A 24651-nucleotide genomic window follows, 5' to 3' on the forward strand; every position below is an offset into this window, starting at 1 on the left:
CCAGCCTCGTCCCCGCATCCGTCACCTGCCATTTGCAGTGAGGGTGATGTTTGGTGGAGTCGGATGTCGACGGGTCTATCAGCATCTATTTTGAACGAAGCCCTCCCAATGTCAACATGGCCTGGGTGTTCCCTCTCTCTTTCCGGTCGACACACAAATGCTACTTCAAGGAGGAGCCACTGACCAGCAGCACCACCTGGGAGCTGGGCAGAAAAGGACAGTCTGGGGGCACCCTGAACCGGAGTCTCTTTCTCCATGAGGTCTGCAAGACACTGCCCGGTCAGGTTGATGATTTCTGTTCTCAGGCGGACAGTCTTTACACGCCTCTCCATTCTAGAAAACGTACGCTTTGCTTTTAAACCATACTCGACGCTAACTCTTTCCACCGTACAAACACTGTGATGCCTGGTTCATTGATCGGGTGCCGGCCGTGCCTTTGTTCTTGGCGTGGCCGCCTGGACATACCAGGGGCTCTCACCATGAACTCCAGCCTTTACGGGGAGACCTCTGGTGCCAGGGCACTTAAGGGCAATGCATAAGGTGCCTGGGAGAGAAAGCCCTGGCCTCTCCCCGCAGTCAGTGTATCCAACCAAGTGGCAATGACAGGTAAATGGTGGATTGCAGAGCGAAGAGACAGGGAGACAACAGGGTACTTCCTGGGCAGCCCGATGGAGTAGCTGCAGGATGGGACCCAGGCGCTGAACTGGGCGAGAGGGAGAGAATTGCCCTTCACACCCTCAAGGCTCTGAGCGTTACTGCACAGGTGTCTCCGCGTCCGCGCTCACCGGGCGGGGGCTCTGCAGTGTCACCTTGTACGGCTGACGTGTTTGCGCTTCCAGATGTTCCCGGCTGTGCGTGTGTGCCCGTGTGTGTTCTTTACCTCTTTGCCTTTTTGCACAATGCAGTTGCCCTGTCTCGCGGAAAAGTGCTCATCTCAGTTTTATTCTTCACACTAAGTTCCAGTTGCCTCTTACTTCTTTGACAGTGAGGGACTCTAGTCTTACACCCTGCCTTCCATAGGTTTGCTCTGAGGTCCATCTGCAGTATAATCCTCTGAGCTGTACCCCCCTGGCCTCTGGCTGGTAACACTGTCCTCCCCAAGGGGATTCTGACCATGGATACCCGGGTGGCCGTGCCCGTGAACTCTGGGCACCGGAGCCATCCAGTGCGTGCAGGTTGGCGTGGGGGAGGCAGAGGGCGGTGTGTGCAGCTTGGACACAAGCACAGACTGCATCGCAGCGACACCTCTGCGTGAATCAGCCACCCAAACCCTCGCATCAGGGTTACGTGCAGATGGTCACTTTTCTTTTTTTTTTTAATTTTTCTTTTTTATTGATTTTAGAGAGAGAGGAAGTGAGAGAGACATTGTTGAGAGAGAACATCGATGGGCCGCCTCCTGCACGCCCTCCACTGGGGATCAGGCCCACACCCTGGGCATGTGCCCTGACCGGGAATCGAACTGGCGACCTCTTGGTGCAGGGTCGACGCTCAACCACTGAGCCACACCGGCTGGGCCAGACACTCACATTTCATTGTCATATTTCAAAGCACATTCCACACCCCCTCCGGAAGCAACCTCTGCTTTCTGAGAGGAGATGGGCGCGCGAGCTGGAGGCGGGCTCGGGGTCGCTGCAGCCAGGTCCCGGGAGTAGCTCCCCGGTGCGTTCTGCCTTTACACCAGCAGGCGGGGAACAGGGAAGAGCAGTGAAGGGTCTGACGATGCCGATCCGTTCCGGACTCTGTCACAGCAGCTGCTGAGCTCACCACAGGCGGGGCGGACCTTTTGAAGTGGTGGCCTCTGTGGGCTATTGTTTCAGCCTCTGCTTCCCATCTGGCAGCCAAGGTCTGTCTGCCTCCCCGGCGCCCCGGCCCCTGCTCCTTTGGAAGAAGGCGCAGCCTCGGAGCCCAAAGTCGGCCCCGCACTTCAAACTGCGAAGCTGCGGGGGACCTGCGGGGGCACCCTGGGTGGGAAGGCACCCCAACTGTATGCATTTAAGTGTTTACTGAGAGAACACGGAGGAAAAGGTGGGTGTGCCTCCCCTTTAGTTGATGGGGAGAAAACCTGGAGAGGGGCTCATTTACTGGGGGGAGGGGTCAAAGGGTGTCTGGTTGCCAATAGGCCTCCTGGGTTTACTGAGGATGATAAATATAATAGAGTTTTTTTTCTTTTCTTTTTAAATAAAGCTTTGGTTAGTAAAGCTGAAACCTGGAGACAGCTCTTTCATTTTCAACCTTAAAGAGCTTTTTTTCTTTCTAATCTTCACTCGGTATATTTACCGTCACTAGTCCTGCTATAGTTTTGAAACTTTAATGCAGATAGAATCAAGCCAGATTTGCAATGTATAATACAATATGCAGAAAAATTATAGCAGTTGGAAAACTTGAACATACTCCAATAACTCCTTTTCTAAACAGTTACTCATGAAAGTTCCTTCAAAATGTCAAAAACAGAACCTGAAATCTCTGAGCTGAGTGACAAGTGGAACAGACCTGAAAGAAAGGGAGCAAATGTGTGCGTGTGTGCACATGTGTGTACGTGTGTGCGTGCACCCGTGTGTGCATGCATGTGCGTGTGCATGTGCGCGCGCATGTGCCCGTGTGTATGTGTGCATGTGAGTACGTGCGCGAGCGCGTGCATGTGGACGTGTGGACGTTTGTGTGCGTGTGCGTGTGTGCGTGCACGTGTGCGCGCCAGCCCGTGCGCGCGCGTGCGCGTGTGTGTACGTGTGTGTGCGCGTGTGTACACATGCCTGGTTAGGCCAAGCAGTCGCCCCTTCCTTCCACCCTTATTTGTTGATTTTAAAGGAAAGCCCTGCTTCCGCGGGGTGGTTCCCTTGGAGAGGAACCACAGTAAAGCACTATTGTAACGCCAGTCACACCAGTCTCAGCTCATGCCCGGCTGTGGGGCCTGTGATGCATCCAGGTAGGATGCCAGTCCCACCGGGAAAGATCCGCACACCGCGCAGGCTTTTCCGGAAGGTCGATTAAGTCGCGGTGACAGTTGGGGGGGCCCTACACTCTGGAGAATTAAGCCACTGGGAAGGCTTGGCGAGAGGGAAGAAAGCTGACCCCGCGACCTCTGGCGCTTCTCCTCCCCTCTACCCCTCCTCCCCACCGAGCGTCACCCTCGTGAGGCCTCGTGGCCTTTGCAGAGGGCGCACAGCCCCCACCGAGCCTGGTGCCTTTTCTGCAAGCTCGGGAATGGGGTGGGGGCGGGGAGAGGCCCAGAGCACATGACCCCCCTCCCCCCAGCCGGCCCAGCACATGACCCAGGCCGCCGGCAGGGTCCTGGCAGACCCGGGCCGAGTCTTCCAGCACAGACGATGGCCTCCCCGCGCCTCGGGACCTTCTGCTGTCCCACGCGGGACGCCGCCACCCAGCTCATGATGAGCTTCCAGCCGCGGGCGTTCCACGCGCTGTGCCTGGGCAGCGGCGCGCTCCGCCTGGCGCTCGGCCTCCTGCAGCTGCTGCCCGGGCGCAGGCCCGCGGGCCCCGGGGCGCCCTCGACATCCCCGCCGGTGTCTACCCGCGCCCCGGCATCCACCCGAATCCTACGCGCCGTCGCCGCCTGCGACGTGCTCGGCTGCCTGGGTGAGGGCGCAGGGTCCAGGTGGGCCCTGGTGCGTGCAGTTAGGGGCGCGAGCACCGTGTGTGGGGACCTGCTTGGAGCCTGGGTGAGGGCGCGCGCCCGAGCACTGTGGTGTGCTTGGAGCCTGGGTGAGGGCGCGCGCCCGAGCACTGTGGTGTGCTTGGAGCCTGGGTGAGGGCGCGCGCCCGAGTACTGTGGTGTGCTTGGAGCCTGGGTGAGGGCCCGCGCCCGAGCACTGTGGTGTGCTTGGAGCCTGGGTGAGGGCGCGCGCCCGAGCACTGTGGTGTGCTTGGAGCCTGGGTGAGGGCGCGCGCCAGAGCACTGTGGTGTGCTTGGAGCCTGGGTGAGGGCGCGCGCCCGAGTACTGTGGTGTGCTTGGAGCCTGGGTGAGGGCGCGCGCCCGAGTACTGTGGTGTGCTTGGAGCCTGGGTGAGGGCCCGCGCCAGAGCACTGTGGTGTGCTTGGAGCCTGGGTGAGGGCCCGCGCCAGAGCACTGTGGTGTGCTTGGAGCCTGGGTGAGGGCGCGCGCCCGAGCACTGTGGTGTGCTTGGAGCCTGGGTGAGGGCCCGCGCCAGAGCACTGTGGTGTGCTTGGAGCCTGGGTGAGGGCGCGCGCCCGAGTACTGTGGTGTGCTTGGAGCTTGGGTGAGGGCGCGCGCCGGAGCGCTGATGTGCTTGGAGCCTGGGTGAGGGCGCAGGGTCCAGGTGGGCCCTGGTGCGTGCAGTTAGGGGCGCGAGCCCCGTGTGGAGACCTGCTTGGAGCCTGGGTGAGGGCGCACAGCCTGCGTGTGCTCAGAGCACAGGGAGGGGAGAACCGTGCTTAGGGACCAGACAGGAGAACTAGAGGCCTGTGCACAGATCATCGTGTGAGTTGCTTCTGCCCCCCTCCCCCCTTTCTCTCTCCTTTTCTGTCCATCTGCTAATCAGTCCGTCAGTCTATCCATCCACCCGTGTATCATTGTTCATAGAGCAACAACTCACTTTTAGATCCGAGTTAGGACCGAGTACAAAGGAAGATCTCTAATTCTCGCTTAGGTATCGTCTTCAGGTCGGCGGTGTGGTTAGGATTCCCTGCTTTCGTGGAAAACATCTCTGCCGTGAACGCGACAGACATTTGGCCTGCCGCCTTCTGCGTGGGGAGCGCGGTGAGTGCACCCCCTTTGTTCGCCCCGCCTCCCTCGCGGTGCTCCTGGTATGGCGGGAGCCTCAGAGAAGGTCCCACCCCACCCACCGACCCACTGGAGTTTGTTAGAAACGGAAATCCTCAGACACAGCTCCTTCCCCAGCACTGATGATCAGGGACCCCCGGGTGGGGGCCTCTGGGGTTGAGTGTGGTTTCTTCCTCCTTCACACACCTGTACAGTCCTACGAACCTTATCTCAGCTGGAGCCACAATCAGAACCAGCGGGCCAGAAAAAAAAAAAAAATATATATATATATATATATATATATGCATTGGATGCATTTTGCTTAATGAAATATATATACACGGCTGTGTCCTTGGAGTTAAGGCTGCAGTGAACTATCTCAGAGTCCATGGATGCTGTGTGAACCCCGCCGTCTAGCAGAATTGTCAGCCCCTCCCTCCCTCCCCTCCGTGGCGGCTTCCTAGGTGCCCTGGTGAGCATCTGGTTCAGGCCACACCGGGAGGCCTCTGGGTCCCGTGGCTGCCTCTAGCACAGAAGTTCTCCCTTCCCCCTGCACTGGGAAGGCCGACCGCAGTCTTTCTGGCCCGCACGCCTTCCTTCTCAGCCAAGAGCTTCTCCTTCCAAGACCCTGTGGGTCCTCTCGCTTGTTTAAGCTGCACAGTGGAGACCTTGCCTTCCCCGGTGCCTGCGCACGGAAAGCCTTGCCGTCCCCGGTGCCCGCGCGCGGAGGCAGGCTCCCTAGTGCAGCCCGCTGAGCAGAGGGAGGAAGACACACACACCTGTGTCTGGCCACCCCTGCCCTTGGCTTCCAGGCTGCCCGCGTGTGTCCGGAGGCTGTCCTGTGCGGCCTCGGAATGTCAGCAGGAGCGGTGCCACAGCCCATCTCACGCCCACGTGGGGACCACCTGGCGCCTGTGCCCTGCAGCGCTGACGCCCCATCTCCCTGGCGACAGGTGTGGATCCAGCTGCTGTACAGCGTCTGCTTCTGGTGGCTGTTCTGCTACGCGGTGGACGCCTACCTGGTGATCCAGAGGTCGTCGGGACTGAGGTAGGCAGGGCAGGAGCGGGCTCCCTGCCTGGTCCCCTGGGCGTCGGAAGGCTTTGCAGGACATCTGCAGCGGACAGTCAGACCCTATCGGCCGGCCCAGGCCACAGCCACAGCCACGGCCACGGCCACTGATTTTTATAGAAGGCTGTCGTGCTGTCAGAAGAGTGAGGGTTTTAAAAGCCTGAAAACACGTCCTTCAATACAGTAAATGTTTGGAGCTTGACAAGTGCTCCCCCCCCCAAATTGGCATGATTATTAAAAGATGTTGATTGAATGCAGAGCTTGGAGGACAAGGTATGTGCAAGGTATGTGTTGACACCTTATGCTCAGTACAGACTGGAGCATGCCGACGCTGCGGGGCAGCCAGGTGGTGGGTGCACAGTGGAGGACCTTGGTGCCCGAGCCCAGTGGCTGTTAGCAGATCGCTAACCTCTCCGCGCTTCAAAGCTCACAGAGGAGTAAATGGTCGAGACCGGCGACCCGCGTAGAGCAGGTTCGCGGGAGCTGTGAGCAGGGGCTGGACTTGGGCTGTGCACAGCCATGAGGAGACAGACTCGGAGACAGCCTAAGTGACAGAGAGAAGCAAGAGGGCAGGGCAGGGCGTGTCCAGGTCTCCTGGCTGCAGGTCCTGGAAGCATTTGTCCCTCACCAAGTTCATGGTCCACTTCCTTCAGGTCCCCTAGGATGAAACCCTGCTTGCTTTTTTATTTTGATTTAAAAAAATTTTTTTTCTTCATTGATTTTAGAGAGCGAGGAAGAGAGAGGGAGAGAGAGTTAGAAACATGGATGAGAGAGAACATCAATGGGCCGCCTCTTGCACACCCTCCACTGGGGATCGAGCTCACAACCTGGGCCCTGACCAGGAATCGAACCTGCGACCTCTTGGTGCAGGGTCAATGCTCAACCACTGAGCCACACCGGCCGGACCATTTTACTTTGTAACCAGCAGTGTATGATGGCTCCAATTTCACTACATCTGTGTTAACATGTGTCTTATTCTGTGTATTTGTTTGGTTTTAAAATGTTCAGCCATCCTAGTGTCTGTGAAGTGGTATCTCACTGTGGTTTTGATTTTCCCTGACGGCCAGTGATGGTGACCATCTCCTGCTCTTCCTGGCCATGGGTGCACCTTCTCTGCAGAAATGTCCATTCAGTTCCTTTGCCCATTTTTAATTGGGAAATTGGTCTTTTTATTATTGAGCCGTAAGGGTTCTTGACATACTGTAGATACAAGTACTTTATTATATGTGTGGTTTGCAAATATTTTCTCCCATTCAGTGGGCTGTCTTTCCACTTACTTGGTGACATCTTTTGAAGTACAGAAGTTTTTACTGTGACTACGTCTAATATTTTGTTTGTTTGTTTCTTGTGGTTTTGTTGTCATCAAAGAAACCACGGCTTAACCTGAGGTCGAAAAGATTTATCCTGTGTTTTCTTCTGAGACTTCTTTGGCTTGAGCACTTTGAGTGAGGTCTGCGGTCCGTTTTGAATTGATTTCTGTGTGTAGGTGAGGAAAAGCTCCACCTTTATTCTTTTTTATGTAGGTATCCAGTTGTCTGAGCACAACTGGTTAAATGAATTCACTTTTTTTTTTTAATCCTCACCCGAGGACATTTTTCCATATTTTGTTCAGATAGAGTGGGAGGGAGAGAGGAAGAAACAGAGAGAGAGAAACATCGATGTGAAAGGGACACATCGAATGGCTGCCACCCGCACGACCAACCAGGGCGGGGGACAAACTGCAACCGAGGTACGTGCCCTTAGTGGGAACCAAACCCGGGTCTCTCTGGACCGCAGGCTGATGCTTTAACTGCTGAGCCAAACCGGCCAGGGCTGAATTCACGTTTAAAATCAATACAGTCATCAAGTAAGGATGTGGTCAGGCTATAGAACACACTGGGCAATCTTAGAAGATCCATGCTGTAAAATCATTCCTATTCCTCATGCATAGGACGTCATTAACTCTGGTCTCCCTGAAGTTGAATGCTTACTTCGTTTGTGTGCCTGCGCCTTCCACTTTTTATTTTATTTCCCAAGCTCTTAAACACCTGTACAGAACCTACCTCTCCGGTTGTGAAAATTCTCTAGGGAAGGTAGCTGAGGTCAAAGGCAGCCAACCAGATGTGTCAGTGAGGAACAGTTTTGGCTAACAAAATACATAAAGTAATAATGACTTAAACACGATAGAAATTTCTCTAGGCAATCTAGGCCTCATGACGGACATCAGGGACCCAAGCTTATTCTATGTGCCTGCTCCACCATCCTATTGTGTGACCTCTATCCTCAAGGTATCATGGCCCAACATAGCTGCTGAAGCTCCAGCCATCACATCTGCATTCCAGGCAGCAGGAAGGGGGAAGGGAGCCATGCAAAAGAGGCCTCCCTTTAAACAGCCTCCCTGGGAGTTTCACACAACAATTCCACATTCCTATTTTATTGACCACAGCTTAGTTTCCCGGCCACACTGAGCGGCAAGGCGAGGTGAGAAATATAGTTGGCTGGCCGAGCATGCTGTTGCTGCACATGCCATCCAGGCTACTAAGAGAAAAAAAGGAGAGTGCAGCTAGCAGCATGAGCAGGCCTTGTCCCTGAAGCCCAGCCCTTGTCTGATGGCTCCCTCGCTCCGTTTTGGAGGGATCACACCAGCAGAGATGCATAGTCCAGTAGTTCTGGAGATAAGAGGAGCCTTTGGTCACCAACAAGAAGCTGGGAGAACTGTGTGCCTCAGGCTATCACAGGAGGGTCGGAAGGGCAGCCTGAGACCTGTCTGTTGTGAGGACAGGCAGCCGCTGGGCGTGTACAGGGCGTGGCCTTCAAGGCGAGCCCCTCCCAGCGGAGGCCAGTGTCCAAGGATGCAAAACCCCAGGACGCCTCCCAAGGGCAGGAGCCAGGGCAGGGTGCAGGGAGCCTGCAGGTGGCCATGAGGAGACTGCAGCTGGCATGGAGGGGACCCGAGGAATTCCAGGGCCGCCGGCCAGCTCGGCGGGCACGGCGGGCTTAAACCACTCCGCGTGCCCTTCTAGGTCCTTCCAGGCCTCGGCTATTTTCTTTGGCTTGGTACTGTTGCAAGAATTGTTTCTGATAATCCTAACCCTAAGAAAGGTCATTCAAGGTTAACATGAAACTGGCCGCTTTGGTCGCAGGAGTGGGATGCACAAGCTCTGGAGACCCTGGGGAAGGCCCTGAGCTGAACTCCCTGTTCGCTCTAAGGCGAGAGTGGAAGCCAAACCGGGTTCTGGGAGGAGGGGCTTCGTCCCGGCTGCTCCCGCCTGGGGCCACTGCAGTTCAGACTCACGCCCTGCTGTGGGCTTCGGGGTGTTTCAGTGATTGGAGTGGCTGCTGCCTGTGTGACCTGGTCCCGAACGGACCCCGCCCGCGGCCCTTGAGGCCAGGGAACCATCGGCAGATGTAGGGGGGATGGGGCCCCGGCCTCGCCTGGCCCCACCCCCGGCCTGCTCTCCCCACCCGAGCAGCCTGCAGCCCAAGGGCAGGGTCTGGAATGTGGACGCTCCGCTCAGCTGTCCGGCCCTGAGAGAAGCTGGTGTTTTCTGAGGCTCCTGCAAAACCTCTGGCTTCAGGACAAGACACACCCGTTCCCAAGCTGCTGCAGACTTCCAGTGTGGGGGCTGCAGGCCGCCGTTCTCTGTGACCTCCCCGAGAGCCCCGCGCCCCTCCTCCTGACGCTGTCCTTCCGCTCGGCTCCTCGCTTCCCTCCTGTGTCCCGGAGAAGGCCGACCTTCCCCTCTCTCCCTGGCGCCCCCTCCCTCTCCCCCCTGGCCCTGAGTTCAAACCCTGAGGAGGCTGGGCTGCACTTTGCCAGGAGCCTGGTGGAGCCGGGACCGCCGGTGCCACAGCCTTGCGCCCTGCCCCCCCCCCCCCCCCCCCCAGCCCGCCGCGCGGATGGGCACCGGCCACCCTCCCCACCCCCCACCTGCACGGCCGCCTGGCCGCCTTTGGGGCCCCAGGTGGGGTGTGTGGGAGCACAGAGCTGAATGGTGGAGACTGTCCAAGCAGGCGCACTATGCAGGGTCGGTGGGTGCAGGACCTCAGAGACCTCCTCCGTGTGGACGCCCTTGCTTTCGGGCACTACGGCTCCGGCAGGGGTGACCTGGGGAGACTGGGGATAGGAACGCCTTGCTTGTTGGGTACTTGATCCCCTCCACCTCGACAGGCTTATGTTGATTGAAAGAAGCCAGACACAAAAGGCCACGTAGCGTGTGATGTCATTGAGATCAAGTGTCCGGGACGCGTGAACATCCCCAGAGGCAAAGTGGACTCGTGGTTGGCAGAGGCTGGGGCAGGGGGCTGGGGCACCACTCCACGGGAACGGGGCTTCCTACGGGTGGTGACCACAGTTTGGGGCTGAAGGTGCACCGCTGATTGTTCCCTTGCAAATGGTTAGTTTTGTTTTTACCTTATATGAATTTCACCGCAGTAAAAAAAACCTGAGAGGCGCATAAGGCCCGAGTTCCGGGAGCACGAGCGCGGGTGGCGGCGTGTGCGGGTGGCCTTCTGCGCCCTCAGCTGTGGCCCGTCTGCTGCTCTCCTAGCATCATCCTGCTGTACCACATCATCGCCTGGGGCCTGGCCGCCCTGCTCTGCGCCGAGGGGCTGCTCATGCTGTACTACCCCTCCCTGTCCAGGTAAGCCAGCACCGCTGCACCTGGCCGGGGCGGGGCCTCACCTGGCCGGGGCGGGGCCTCCTGCAGGGGATGCTGTCCCAGCCCCCAGCCCTGGCATGTGCGTCTGTGCCATGGCTGCAGCGGAGACGGGCGCCCCCCAATACCTCGTGCCCTGAGAGACCTCCCTGCCCCAGGCTTTCCCTCGGTGTGGGTGCTGCCTTTGCACGCAGCATGTACCCCGACTTCAGGAGTGTGTGCTCCACAGAGGCAGGTGTGCAGGGAGGCAGGCTCAAGCCTGGCGCGGATAGGGCGTTCTTATGCCCACTCTCATTTTCATTCTTTGCTCTGGCTTCCGGACGAGTGGGTGGGTTTCCCGTCCCAGCGCGAGGTGATGTGGGGAGTCAAACGGCCCCTCTGGGAAGCGCTCACTCCCAGCTTCGCTCTGCTGGCCACCCTCTCTCACGTGGCTGTCCTGAACACACACGCAGGCCCTAGCTGTGGCCTCGGAAACAGTCCCAGGCACGTCTTCAAGTTGAAAGTCCCACCCGTGAAAAATAAATCCCATCAACGCAACCACCTTTAAAGCATCAAGGTCCCCCAAGGACATATCCTCTAACATCCAAAAGAAAACAGAAAAAAACAGGCTGCACAGGGTGTCTTTGTGAGCTTAGGACTGTGTGGGCTAGGAATCAGCACAGCGCAGCCCTCAGGACAAATCCGGCCCTCCGCCTGCCACTGTAAATAAAGTTTTATTGGAACGCAGCCATCTCCACTTGTTCACAAATTGCACATGGCTCCCTTGGCATGACGTGAGAGTTGAGACGTTCTGACGGAGTGTGTGGCCCATGAAGGATGGAATATTTACCATCTGCTCCCTCCCAGGAGAGGTTTGCCGAGCGGTGCTATACGGTTTCTCCCTTCTCTTTGGACTTCAGGTTGGACCGCTCCACTTGGCGCTGGCTCGTGGTCCTGGATGCTGCATGGGTCTGTGCACATCCAGCCACAGCCTGCGCTACCAGGGACGCTCAGAGGACACCCAGGGTGCACGCCTGTTCAAACGGGGTGCACTTAATGGCAAAGGGACACTTTGTCCCTCCCCTTCCCCTGTGCAAGTTGGGGACTCTCAGGAAAGTGGCAGCTGGGTGGGAGGGAGCCTTTCGGGCAGGGCTCCCTGGAGGTCCCAGGTGCCCTGGTGGTCTTTGGGAGGCCACTGCTGTTAAGCACCTTCATCCTTAATCATCCGAATCCTCGTGCCCCGTGACCCAGCGCCCTCGGCATCATCCCAGCTCCCTTCCTGACTCACTCATCCTTCACTTTGTCTTGGCGGCACAATCCTGGCTCTTCCTCCGCGAGTCCTCCCTTCTCCCCTCAAGCCTCTCCAGACCACACTGTAACCTTCACAGCTGGTGACGCACCTTCCTCTCCCAAGGAAGAAGGTGGCATCGTTTGGAGGCGTCGTGGTCATTCCGAGGCCGGGAAGGCTGGGCACGGCCTTCTTCCCACCCCATGTTTTGATTTTCCTGCCGTTGTACCCCCTGGTGGTTGGAGGAGACATAAGAGTATTTGCATTTTTGCCATTCCGCCTTCTGTGGCCACAGACTGTTCCCTTGTCCGCTTCTTCTTTCTTTTTTTTTTTTTTTTATCCTCACCCGAGGATATTTTTCCATTTTTTGTACAGATAGAGTGGGAGGGAGAGAGAGGAAGGGAGAGAGAGTGAAAAACATCGACGTGAAGGAACACATCGAGTGGCCGCCACCCGCACGACCAACCAGGACCGGGGACAAACTGCAACTGAAGTACGTGCCCTTAGCGGGAACCGAACCCAGGTCTCTCCGGACCGCAGGCCGACGCTCTAACCGCTGAGCCAAACCGGCCAGGGCCGCTTCTTCTTTCTTTTAAAGACTAGTTTACTGATGTTCGAGAGAGAGGAGGGGAGAGAGGGAGAAGAGAGAGAGAAACATCAGTGTGAGAGGGAAACTTGGATCGGCTGCCTCCTGCACGCCCCCTAGTGGGGATCAAGCCGCCTGTGCCCTGACGGGGAATCGAACCACCAACCTCCTGTGGGAGGACCACTGAACCACTGAAACACAGCGGCCAGGGCCCCTGTCTGCCTTTTTACCTCCTTTTTGGGCCTGAGCTGCCCTTGCCCTTGAGTGTCTCCTCCTCTTTGTCATTTTCCCTCTACCTTATGCATTTCTCACCTGACACGTTCCTACCTTGGTGACATACTTGCGTAGCTCCCTCAGGCATCTAGGGTTCCTCTGACCTGTCAGTAGAAATCCTGGCCCCGGGCCCCGAAAAGAGCCCCTGCAGTGACTGTCTTCACGCCCCGCGAGACCCCGGGTGCGCTGATCGCTCAGGCCTGGGTGTCCAAGGTGCTGAAGGAGGGACCCAGATCTGTTCACGTCGGCCAGGCGAGCCGGGCAGAGCGCATAGGAAATGCACACAACCCGACTGGTTTCTTGAGTGTCCTTGTCTTAGTGGAACTGTGTGTCTTCCCTTGAGCAGAGCCTGTGGGGGACATCCCCACCCCGAGGGTCTTTTCCCGTTTCCCGGCGAGCAGGGAGCGTAGGGCCCCCCGCAGGGCAGCCCTGGGGGTCCTCCCGGTCCCCGGGACCACAGACCCGTGACTGATCTCCGTCGTCCCTCCTTCTGCACTTTACGGCCGGTCCACAGACACGAGAAACGAGTCGCATGTCCTTGGGGCAGAGCCAGAGTAGATTTGTGCATTTCCGTGCGCTGTCATGCTCTGGTCTCGGCTCGGCGACAGCCCAGCGTCTGGCAGAACAGCCGGTGTTCCTCCCCAGGTGTGAGCGGGACCTGGAGCACGCCGTCCCGCACTACATCACCACGTACCTGCCTCTGCTGCTCGTCCTCGTGGCCAACCCCGTCCTGTTCCGGAAGACAGTGACCGCAGGTAACGGGCAGGAGGGCTCCCCGTGTCCTCGGCCCCGGGGGCGGCCGGTGCCTTGGGTCCAGAGCGCGGTCCCTGCTGTCCCCCTGGGAGTCTCGGGGACGGATCACCTCATTCATCGTCACCCGGAGACACGAGCGAGGACGGTTGCAGAAAGGGAGCCGCTTTCATACCCGTCAAGGCGCCAGCCCGCTCACTTATGGGCCACGCAAGTCCATGGCCGCTGTTAGCTCACGGTCCGCCCTGCGGACGCGGCGTGTCCATCTGGGCTCTGCTGGTGCCCCTGGTGTGACCTGGAGGCCCCAGCGTGGCTTTGGGAACGGAGAGGGAAGGGGAGCGGAGGGAGGCCCGGAGGACGGTCCGAGGCTCAGGGCCTGGTCACTCCGGTACCAGCTGGGCCTGTGTCTTCGCTCAGCTGAGCAGGAAGCAGGAAGGGGAGGACAGGAGATGAGTCAGACCAGCCGTAAGACAGGTAAGGGGACGCTGGACGCCAGCAGAACGCACTGGACAGACATCGGGGCTGAGGCAGGGGGCGAGCTCCCGGGACGCACGAGCCGGGGCGCATCTCCAGGCCCCTCCGGCGGCCGGGACGTGCCAGGTGCGGACTGAGAATGAGAAAGGCCACTGAGCATCAGCCGCAGAACACTTCACGTTCTCCCTCCGAGAACCGGGATCAGGACGGTCTTCGATCCCTCCTTCCACACCTGCATCCAACCACAGTGCACGACACGTAGCCGCGGTTACCAAGCCGCGGTTACCAAGCCGCGGTTACCAAGCCGCGCACAAACAGTGGTTCAGTGTGTGGAGCAGATGACAACCCAGGGACACACTGGAAGGAGCAGCAGCTCCCTCTGTCCATGTGTTCCAGCCGGTCCATTAGGAGACATGTTCAATCCCCCAACACTTTATTTTTGTCCCGTTTTTAATCCACACCCGAGGTTTTTTTTTTTTTCTATTTTTCTTCAGATAGAGTGGGAAGGAGGGAGAGAGAGAGACATCAATAAGAGAGACACGCCCTGGCCGGTTTGGCTCAGCAGTTGGAGCGTCGGCCTGCGGTCCCCAGAGACCCTGGTTCGGTTCCCGCTAAGGGCACGTACCTCAGTTGCAGTTTGTCCCCGGCCCTGGTTGGGTTGTGCGGGTGGCAGCCACTCGATGTGTCCCTTTCACGTCGATGTTTCTCTCTCTCTCCCCCTCCCACTCTATTCTGAACAAAATATCAAAAAAAAATTAAAATAAAATAAGAGAGACACATGACTGGTTGCCTCCTGCACAACCCGGACCAGGGCCGGCGGTGAACTGCAACTGAAGTACGTGCCCTTGACCAGAATCGAACCCGCAACTCATTGGTCCGGGGGCCAACGCTATACCACTGAGCCAAACCAGACAGGGACAATCTTTCAACACTTTAAAATAGCAACATTGCATCTTTTTTATGATAGAAAGTGTAAGTCTTTTTTATTTATTTTTAATTTTTTATCCTCACCCGAGGACATTTTTGCACTTATCTTCAAATAGAGCTGGAGGGAGAGAGGGAGGGAGAGAGAGAGAGAAACATCGATGTGAGAGAGACACATCGATTGGTTGCCACCCGCACGACCCCAACTGGGGCCGGGGACAAACTGCAATCGAGGTATGTGGCTGGAATTAAACCCAGGACTCTTTGGTCTGAGGGCAGAAAGTGTACGTCTTTAAAAAGAGTTCCTGCCCTGGCCGGTGTGGCTCAGCGGTTAGAGCGTCGGCCTGCGGTCCAGAGAGACCCAGGTTCGGTTCCCGCTAAGGGCACGTACCTCGGTTGCAGTTTGTCCCGGGCCCCGGTTGGGGTCGTGTGGGTGGCAAACAGTCGATATGTCCCTTCACGTCGATGTTTCTCTCTCTCTCTTCCTCCCTCTCTCCCTCCTGCTCTATCTGAAATGCAAAAATGTCCTCAGGCCAGGATAAAAAAGAAACAGTTCCTGAGCGAGTAAAATACAACCGGAGTTTCATTAGCAGTCACGACCACTGATCCTTTCGTCCTTGTGACAGAGGTTGCCGTGTACAATGACGACTTTGTACACGTAAAACTGCTTCGGAGTAAACGTGTCAGATGCCTAGATTCCCGCGAGTCTGGGAGACCTGCCACCTGCACGTGGTGCGCAGAGCGGCGGGGTCTCGCCCGGCCTCACCCTCGTCCGGCTTTGCCACCGGCTCCTGTGGGTCACATGCCCCCCGCCCCTCAGCAGACGCCAGTCATGGGCACCACAAGCCTCCTCTCCTTCACAGTGGCTTCCCTGCTGAAAGGGAGACAAGGCATCTACACGGAGAAGGAGAGACGGATGGGAGCCATGATCAAGACCCGCTTCTTCAAAATCATGCTGGTCTTCGTGATCTGGTAACTTCCCGCCTGTTCTTTCTGAGTGTCCCGGGGAAGGGAGGTGCAGACCGCCGGCTGTGTTCTCTTCCACGCGTGACCTCCAAGTTCCAGCAGGAACAGTGTGTGCAACGGAGATCTTGACATCGACGCTGGGGGCCCTCGAGGCTGTGCACGCAGGGCGGGAAGACGGGTCCCCAGCCCCTGACCTCGGGGAACAGTCCACTCTACAGAAAGGGGTGGGCAGCCCCAGAACCGTCCCGAGGTCGGCTTGCCCGCGGCCGAGCCTCATGCACCAGCCGTGCCCCCCCAGGGTCAACACGGATGCACACCGCTGGGTCCTGCCTTCTTTTTCATTTAATCCTCACCGAGAGGTCTTTTCTCCATTGATTTGGAAGGGAGGGTGTGGAAGCGAGAGACAGACAGAGAGACAAACATCCATGTGAGAGAGACACATCCATTGCTTGCCTCCCGCACCCGCCCCGACCTGGAATCGAACCTGCAACCCAGGTACGTGCCCTTGACCAGGAATCGAACCTGTGACCCTGCCGTGCGCAGGCTGACGCTCTAACTACCGAGCACACCGGCCGGGTGAGATCCCAGGTTTTCCATCCACCCACGGGCATCAGTGTTGAGCCAGGAGGCCTGACCCCCGGAAGATCCAAGGACTAGGACTCGTCTTTGGTGTGATGGCTCCGAGCACAGGGCAATGTTCCTCTGCTCCGTTTCCCCATCGAAAATCGTCCTGTGACCCACGCAGAGCAGCCTGGAATCAGAAAACTTCACCTGCCGCCAAAGTCATGCCCGCGCGGGGCTGGCCACTCATCTGCTACGAGGAGGCTCGGACTCTGTCCTGGGAGAGGCGCGCACTCTCTCTCTCAAAACGCCCCCGGCTTGCCCTGGCTGCTGGGGTTCAGTGGTTACAGCAACCGCCTGCAGACCAGAGGGTCACGGGTTCGATTCCTGCTCCAGGGGACATGCCTGGGCTGTAGGTTTGATCCCTGACCCCGCCTGGGGCCGTGCAGGAGGCAACCAGTCGATGTGTCTCTCTCACATGGATGTTTCTCTCTCGTCTTTCCTCTGTTCCACTGTATCTAAAAATTAATGGAAAAATATCCCCGAGTGAGGATTAACAAAAAACAAAAACAACCCCCCCCTGAGCTGGCCCTGCCGTCTTCCTGGGCCTCCTGACAACAACATCAGAACATGCGAACATCCAAAGTCAAGACGAGATTTGCTTTGGTCTCGGGTCAACGTCAGGTTCCCCTTCAAATGAAGACCGACTTCTGGGCTATGATGTAGGGTTTGTCTGTCTGTCTGAGCCGCAGAGAAACCATCACAGCTCTTCTGTCCATGATGAGCGGGGACCTTCCCAGCCACCCGTGCAGGACTGTTGGTTCTTGGGGGACCCCCCCTCCCCTGAGCTCTAACAGCCTATCCCCGTGGGCCATTTGCTTCCTCACAGTTGGTTGTCCAACATCATCAACGAGTCCCTTCTATTCTATCTTGAGATGCAGCCGGATAGCACCGAAGGGGCTTTGAAATATGTCAGAAATGCGGCCAAGACCACGTGGTTCATTATGGTAGGTCACTCCGCATTTTAAACTTTCTTCTTGGGGGGGAAAAAAAAAGAAAAAGCAGAAGGAAAAACTGCTCAGAAGTCTGATGTCCTGTGATTTAAATAGATGTGACTTGGTCGGGTTGCTGGACACCTACAGGCGACGCCAGCTCCTTGAATTTTTTTTTTAAAAGGCAACAGTTCAGTGAATTATGGTCTTTCACCTTCATGGATTGTTGTGCAGATGTTAAGAATGACAATTATGCCCTGGCCGGTTTGGCTCAGCAGTTAGAGCGTCGGCCCGCGGACCAGAGAGGCCCGGGTTCGGTTCCCGCTAAGGGCATGTACCTCGGTTACAGTTTGTCCCCGGCCCTGGTTGGGGTCGTGTGGGTGGCAAACATTCGATGTGTCTCTCTCACATCAATGTTTCTCTCTCATCAATGTTTCTCTCTCATCAATGTTTCTCTCTCACATCAATGTTTCTCTCTCACATCAATGTTTCTCTCTCAGATCAATGTTTCTCTCTCACATCAATGTTTCTCTCTCTCATCAATGTTTCTCTCTCACATCAATGTTTCTCTCACATCAGTGTTTCTCACATCAATGTTTCTCTCTCTCTGCTTCTCCCCCCCTTCCAGTCTAAAATATCCTCAGGTGAGGATTAACACACACACACACACACACACACACACTGACAATTGGGAGTGTGTCATATTAAGTGAAAAATGCAGGATATAAAAATTACCCTAAATTCAACAGCAGAATCACACACAGGAGAAAAGACCAGCCAGAAATACACGCGGTGACAGGTGGGAAGTCTGTGGGTGGGCCCCCGGTGGGCCCCCTCCCAGTGTGTGCACTGGGCCACACACACGCACACGATCTGCTGGTGCAGATGCCCGTGGCCTACCGAGCACAGACATTGGTGCCGCTTCAGAAGGGGGGGAACGTGATTCACCAGGACCAGAAAGTGAGAGCCGGTGCCCCGCCTTGCTCCCCGCTGTGCCGCCGCGCGGTGCCCTGGGCTCGGTTCAGTGCAGGCTCCACACACGAGAGAGGACGCCTCTCAGACCCTTGTCGCCTCAGGAACCGTGTTGAATCCAGCTCAGCGGTCACTCCCGGGGCCAGCCCGTGGGCATGCTGAGTGGCGCGTGGCTGTGCAGGCGCAGGGCTGGGGCGCCTGCTTCCCCCACTCACCGGCCATCTCCCTGTCCCCTGCCCAGGGCATCCTGAACCCAGCCCAAGGCTTTCTCTTGTCCCTGGCCTTCTACGGCTGGACAGGCTGCAGCCTGGACTTCCAGTCGTCCCGGAAGGAGATCCAGTGGGAATCCATGACCAGCTCTGCCGCCGAGCGGGCCGGCCCGGCCCACGAGGGCTCCTGCGCGCCCCCCGACGGCCCCGCGGCCAGGAAGGGGGTGCGCGCGGGCGGGCACACCTCTGACGAGGCCCTGAGCATGCTGTCTGAAGGTAAGGCCCGCTGCCGGGCCAGGCTCTCCCAGAACCCCTCGCGAACAAGGACGTGCGGTGGGCGTGGTGTCATGGGATCTGCCATGCAGGCCAGGGAGTCCACGGGGGTCTCAGGGGCCCACGTGGACGCTGACCCTGCATTACACCCTCTGCTTTCAGCTCAGCCCAGCACTGGGGCCTGGCATTAACCCTCTCTGGTCCGCAGGCTGCCCCTCGGGCCAGGGCCTGGCATTAACCCTCTCTGGTCCCAGGCTGCCCCTCGGGCCAGGGCCTGGCATTAACCCTCTCTGGTCCCAGGCTGCCCCTCGGGCCAGGGCCTGGCATTAACCCTCTCTGGTCCGCAGGCTGCCCCTCGGGCCAGGGCCTGGCATTAACCCTCTCTGGTCCGCAGGCTGATGTTCCAGCCAGGGCCTGGCATTAACCCTCTCTGGTCCCAGGCTGCCCCTCGGGCCAGGGCCTGGCATTAACCCTCTCTGGTCCCAGGCTGCCCCTCGGGCCAGGGCCTGGCATTAACCCTCTCTGGTCCCAGGCTGCCCCTCGGGCCAGGGCCTGGCATTAACCCTCTCTGGTCCCAGGCTGCCCCTTGGGCCAGGGCCTGGCATTAACCCTCTCTGGTCCGCAGGCTGATGTTCCGGCCAGGGCCTTGTGTTAATTCTCCACGGCCCCCTCGGGCTGCCCTCACTCCCCACGGCCCCCTCAGGCACAGTCACTCCCCGTGGCCCCCTTGGGCTGCATGGCATTTTGAATAGGACATCACTGTCACTAGGGGCCCCTCGCTAACATCTGCGGGGAAGCTGGACAGGAGGACACGCCTTTGCCGATCGCGGCTGGGTTGATGGGTCCGGCCGCCTGGGGCATTTAGGATGAGCAGCCCGTTAGCACTGTGGCCTCTTCGCATCTGTCCTTGTCACTTAAAGACCAGCGCTGCGATCTTCAAAGTGCGCCTTGCGGAACCCTAATGTGGTCTCAGGCATCTCGGAAATGATTCAAATCCCGTCCCCAAACAGAGGAGAGAACGTGAGAAAAAGTGCCCGCGGTCAACTGTGCCTGTCACCAAATACGAGCTCGGAACCCGTCTGACCAGCCAGCTGGCGTCCGGAGCCCAGCGTCCTGTGCAGACCATCCTGGGGGGCAACTGAAAACCGTTACCCTTAGACCTCAGCCGTGACAACCAACTCTGCCCCGTCGGCTGCAATCAAACCAAAACACGACAAGCTGACGTTTCGGTGGCTGGAGACATCTCGGGACGCCCGGCTTCTGGTGTTAGAGTCTCAGTGGGCTCGCCTGGCCGTCACCGGTCCGATGGCTCTTGTGATCGTAAACAAAGCTCATTGGGACGGACGAAGTCAACCTTGGCCAATGGACCACTCTCTTCCGCGAGTGTTGGGGTCCTCGTAAGCTCGGTCTCAACAAAAATCTGTCTTTTGATGAAAAAAAAAAAGGTCTGAAAGTTGCCTCTGTGACACCCACAGAGTTTGAACGGACCCGACGGTTTGGGACGGACAGACAGATGGACCCTGGGAGTGCACTGGCCGTCTGAAAGGGCTGGGGAGCGGAGGGTTAGGATGTTGAGGGACAGTGAGGGAGTGTCTGGTGCGTCCTGGGTGCTCTCCCCTCCTCAGCCGGCGCTGGGGCTGGGCAGGGGGACCCGAGCTCTGTGCTCAGTGCCTGCCCCTCGGTCTCTGCCCCTGGAGAGCTCTCGTCCTCAGTGCCGTGCGCAGACGCACTAGTGCTTCCCCGTGCTGAGGGTGTCCCGCGTGCTGGGGGGTGTCAGCAGCACCCTGGCCTCCACCCACCGGGGGCTAGGAGCACCTTCCCAACTGTGCCGACCAAAACGCTCTCCCGATGGCGACCAGTGTCCCCCAGGGAGCACAGTGACGTGAGGTCAGCACCAATGTCTCCGAATAATGAGGCTTCGCAAAGCTCGGGTCCACAGTGTGCTTTTCCCAACACACTGTCTGAGCTACATGCACACACGCACACACACACGCACGCACACGCATGCGCACGCAAACGGAGCCCAAAGCAGGTGGTACAGAAACAATGTCATCTGCAGCGAGGAAGCAGGCCCAGGACTTCCGAGTTTCATTTCCGTCTTCGCTCCTACTGTTCGGAGACAAGGGAGGAGCGTTCGTTTTCGGTACCTGTCGTAATGCAGACGCCCAGGGCCCCAGAGTGTGGAGCTGAATTGATTGCTTCCTGGAGACAGGTGCCATCTGGTTGTCATGGGCACCTCGAAGGGACCCAGTAGTTGTGGCTGAGGCTCCAAGACAGAGGCGGAGACCATGAGGTGACAGACTGTCCATCCTTCCCCAAGGGCGAGGCCACACTCGGGGCACGGCTGGTCGCCTGGTGCCTCCCGGGAATGAGCCAAAGCTTTTATCTCAAAACTCCTGTTTCCTGGGCCCGCCCATCCTGGCCTTGGGGGGACTTGAGCCCATCACCGGAGGTCAAGTACACCCGAGGTCAAGTACACCGGAGGTCATGTACACCCGAGGTCATGTACACCCGAGGTCAAGCACACCCGAGGTCAAGCACACCGGAGGTCAAGCACACCCGAGGTCAAGCACACCCGAGGTCAAGCACACCCGAGGTCAAGCACACCCGAGGTCAAGCACACCGGAGGTCAAGCAAACCCGAGGTCAAGCACACCCGAGGTCAAGCACACCCGAGGTCAAGTACACCGGAGGTCATGTACACCCGAGGTCAAGCACACCCGAGGTCAAGCACACCCGAGGTCAAGCACACCCGAGGTCAAGCACACCGGAGGTCAAGCACACCCGAGGTCAAGCACACCCGAGGTCAAGCACACCGGAAATCAAGTACACCGGAGGTCATGTACACCGAGGTCAAGCACACCCGAGGTCAAGCACACCCGAGGTCAAGCACACCCGAGGTCAAGTACACCCGAGGTCAGGCACACCGGAGGAAAAGCACACCGGAGGAAAAGCACACCGGAGGTCAAGCACACCGGAGGTCAAGCACACGCAAGGTCAAGCACACCCAAGGTCACGCACACCCGAGGTCACGTACACCCGAGGTCAAGTACACCGGAGGTCATGTACACCCGAGGTCAAGCACACCCGAGGTCAAGCACACGGAGGTCAAGTACACCCGAGGTCAAGCACACCGGAGGTCAAGTACACCCGAGGTCAAGCACACCCGAGGTCAAGTACACCCGAGGTCAAGCACACCGGAGGTCACGTACACCCGAGGTCAAGCACACCGGAGGTCAAGTACACCCGAGGTCAAGCACACCGGAGGTCAAGCACACCACTACCCACAACGAAGACCGCCCCGCCTCAGTCCCACCAAGAAATGGGATCAGTCAGCAAGGCCCCACCTGCCTCCTGCCCAGCAAGCTGGTGCATGGCTGTGCCCCTGGGTTGTGGGTTCGAACACGCAGGCCTGATCCGGAGCCGACGGAGCCCCGTGCAGGGAGGACCGGGCCCCAGGGCCCCTGGCCTCCTCCGTGAGAGCCCTTGAGGCTGACGCGGCGTCAGGACGCATGGAGACTGTCTCTGAGCCTGGAACGCCGTCCTTGGTTAGTTTAAGGTCTTACCAGTCTTGGGGTTGGGCCCGTGTCCCACCTGCTGAAGTCGGACGTTGCACAGCGAGCTCCTGCCTTCCGCCTTCCAGCCAGGGGCAGCGCCCCGAGGCCTGGTCTCAGTCACAGGCTGCTGAGCTGTTGGTTTCATTGAGATCTCATTCACACCTCATCGAAAGCATCCTTGCAAAGTGTGCGGAGAAGTCCTTCCGGAACGCGGGGTTCTTGGAAATGCGGGCGAACGAAGCATCGTGCCCCGGACGTAGTCGTGGGCGCCTGGAGAGAAGCCCCCAGCAACGTGCGTGCACTAGTCTCGACTGAGCTGTGGGCAGGGCTCAGCCGCTACATCACGGGCTGTTCTGCCGCTGAGGACACCAGCCCGTGTACGAGCTCCCACGGGGGACTGGGCTGTGATCACCATGCTCCCTGGGGACAGTGGCGGGCTCGCCTCCAACTCCGTGATTCTCAACCAGTGTGCCGCAAAGATGTAAAAGAATGTTTTTCCTTTATTATTTTTTTTTAAATTCTCACCCGAGGACATTTTTGCATTTATCTTCAGATGGAGGGAGAGAGGAAGGAAGAGAGAGAGAGAAACATCGATATGAGAGAGACATATTGACTGGCTGCCACCCACACGACCCAACCAGGGCCGGGGACAAACTGCAACCGAGGTGCGTGCCTTTAGCGGGAACCGAACCCGGGTCTCTCTGGTCTGCGGGCCGACGCTCTAACCGCTGAGCCAAACTGGCCAGAGCTCTCTCTCTCTTTTTTTTTTTTTTAAACTTTTTTTTCTTTCTAATCCTCACCTGAGGATATTTTTTCACTTATTTTCAGACAGAGTAGGAGGGAGAGAGTGAGACATCAATTGATTGCCTCCTGCATGACTCCAACCAGGGCTGGGGACCAAACTACAACCAAGGTACCTGCTTTTGACCAGACTCGAACCCACGACTCTTTGGTCCACAGGCCGATACTCTCACCGCTGAGCCGAACCGGCCAGGGTGGCTGGTTTCTCTTTAAATGTCGCTTGTTCCTGCCTGTCTGGGTGCTGGCCAGTCTCCAAGGTGACGGGTGAAGGCTGCATCCAGGAGCGGGGAGGCCACACACCCGACCTCTCCCCCGCCGGCCTGGGTTCACCGAGCACCCGTGCGTGTGGTGCCACGTGAGGCAGTGCTGCCCGGTGAGCACCACCGAGTGCCTGCCACTGAGACTCTCCATCCGACTGGCAGAGAACCACCCCTCACACCTGTACTACTGCCGGTGAGCCGGCCGCGAAGACACACGCAAGGGACAGGAGGGTGATTTCAGGGAGGGTGACCTGGGCCTCCCTGAGGGGGCGACGCTGGAACTGAGACCCGAATGACGTGTAACGGAGCCCTGAGCACAACCTGGACAAGTTTTACAGGCAGAGGAGACAGGCAGCGGCCGGTGGCCCAGGTGCGCTCGGGGTGGGAGACACAGAGAGGCCAGGGAGCCCGAGGGACCCAGGAGGAGGCTGCAGCAGGCACCAGGCCCCGGGTGCATGGAGTTCAGGTATGGGCCATTCCCACCAGGGGCCGTCGCTGCCCCGTGCATGGTGGCAAAGGCAGGCGTGTTCTTGGAGTGGCAACAGGATGACGCTTGGCAGGAAGAACGTTGGTTCTACTTTACTGATAACACTGCCCCTGAAAACCCTGGTGCACCATCGAGGAGACCCCTCGGAGGCGTCACAGTCGACAGAGGTTGTCTTCCTCCCTTTGGGCGCCTGCTGGGGATGAACGCAGGTGGCCGGGCAACCACAACAGTGCGCTGTGACCTCGCTCCCCAGCGCGACATTTTGGAAGCGCGTGGAGCAACTTCCAGGACACGGGCACCATCGCAACCTTTTCTCTCTCCCTCTGCAGGTTCCAACACCAGCACCGTCGAGATCCACATCGCGAGTGGGCCCCGCGCCGTGAGTGAGGCCGACGGTGTTCCCAGGGTCCAGGGAGACCTGTGAGGGGCATGGCAGGGTCCCCAGCCCACATCCTCCACGCTGTGCTCCTCGTCCTTCAGACCCGTGTTCGCCCCACCCCCCTCTCTGTGGAGACAGTGTGCACTTGGGGACAGAAGATGTCCTTCTAGACCAGCGATTTTCAACCAGTGCACCACCAGAATTTTTAAAACATGCAACATCAGACTAGTCAAATAGAAAAACTAGATTGTCAAATAAAAAAAAGTGACAACAGTCATACAGCCATAGTTGTCTGGTGTGAATGGATCAAAGTTATACCTATTCTTTTGCTCAGACTGGCAAACATATTTTTTGGTGTGAAGAATTTCAGTAATTAGTTTGTGGGTGCCATGAGATGGAAATCACTGTTCTAGACCCCCACTATTAGGCAGCTTCTGTAGACATTGTGATGTAATACCAGGACCAAGTCCTTGGGAAAG

The 24651-nt window shown here is 58.0% G+C and overlaps 1 protein-coding gene across 1 annotated transcript; it reads left to right on the forward strand.

The window, feature by feature from the left end:
• Positions 1 to 3323: 3323 nt before the first annotated feature.
• On the forward strand, positions 3324 to 24606 carry GPR143 (G protein-coupled receptor 143). The gene is made up of 9 exons (XM_036271334.1): positions 3324 to 3591; positions 4624 to 4733; positions 5690 to 5784; positions 10335 to 10427; positions 13214 to 13323; positions 15580 to 15688; positions 17133 to 17250; positions 18449 to 18692; positions 24123 to 24606. The coding sequence occupies exons 1-9, from the start codon at positions 3324 to 3326 to the stop codon at positions 24215 to 24217; spliced, it is 1242 nt and encodes a 413-aa protein (XP_036127227.1). The 3' UTR covers positions 24218 to 24606.
• Positions 24607 to 24651: the final 45 nt, after the last annotated feature.

Source organism: Molossus molossus, unplaced genomic scaffold (assembly GCF_014108415.1).
Source record: "Molossus molossus isolate mMolMol1 unplaced genomic scaffold, mMolMol1.p scaffold_m16_p_2, whole genome shotgun sequence".
NCBI classification, from domain to species: Eukaryota; Metazoa; Chordata; class Mammalia; order Chiroptera; family Molossidae; genus Molossus; species Molossus molossus.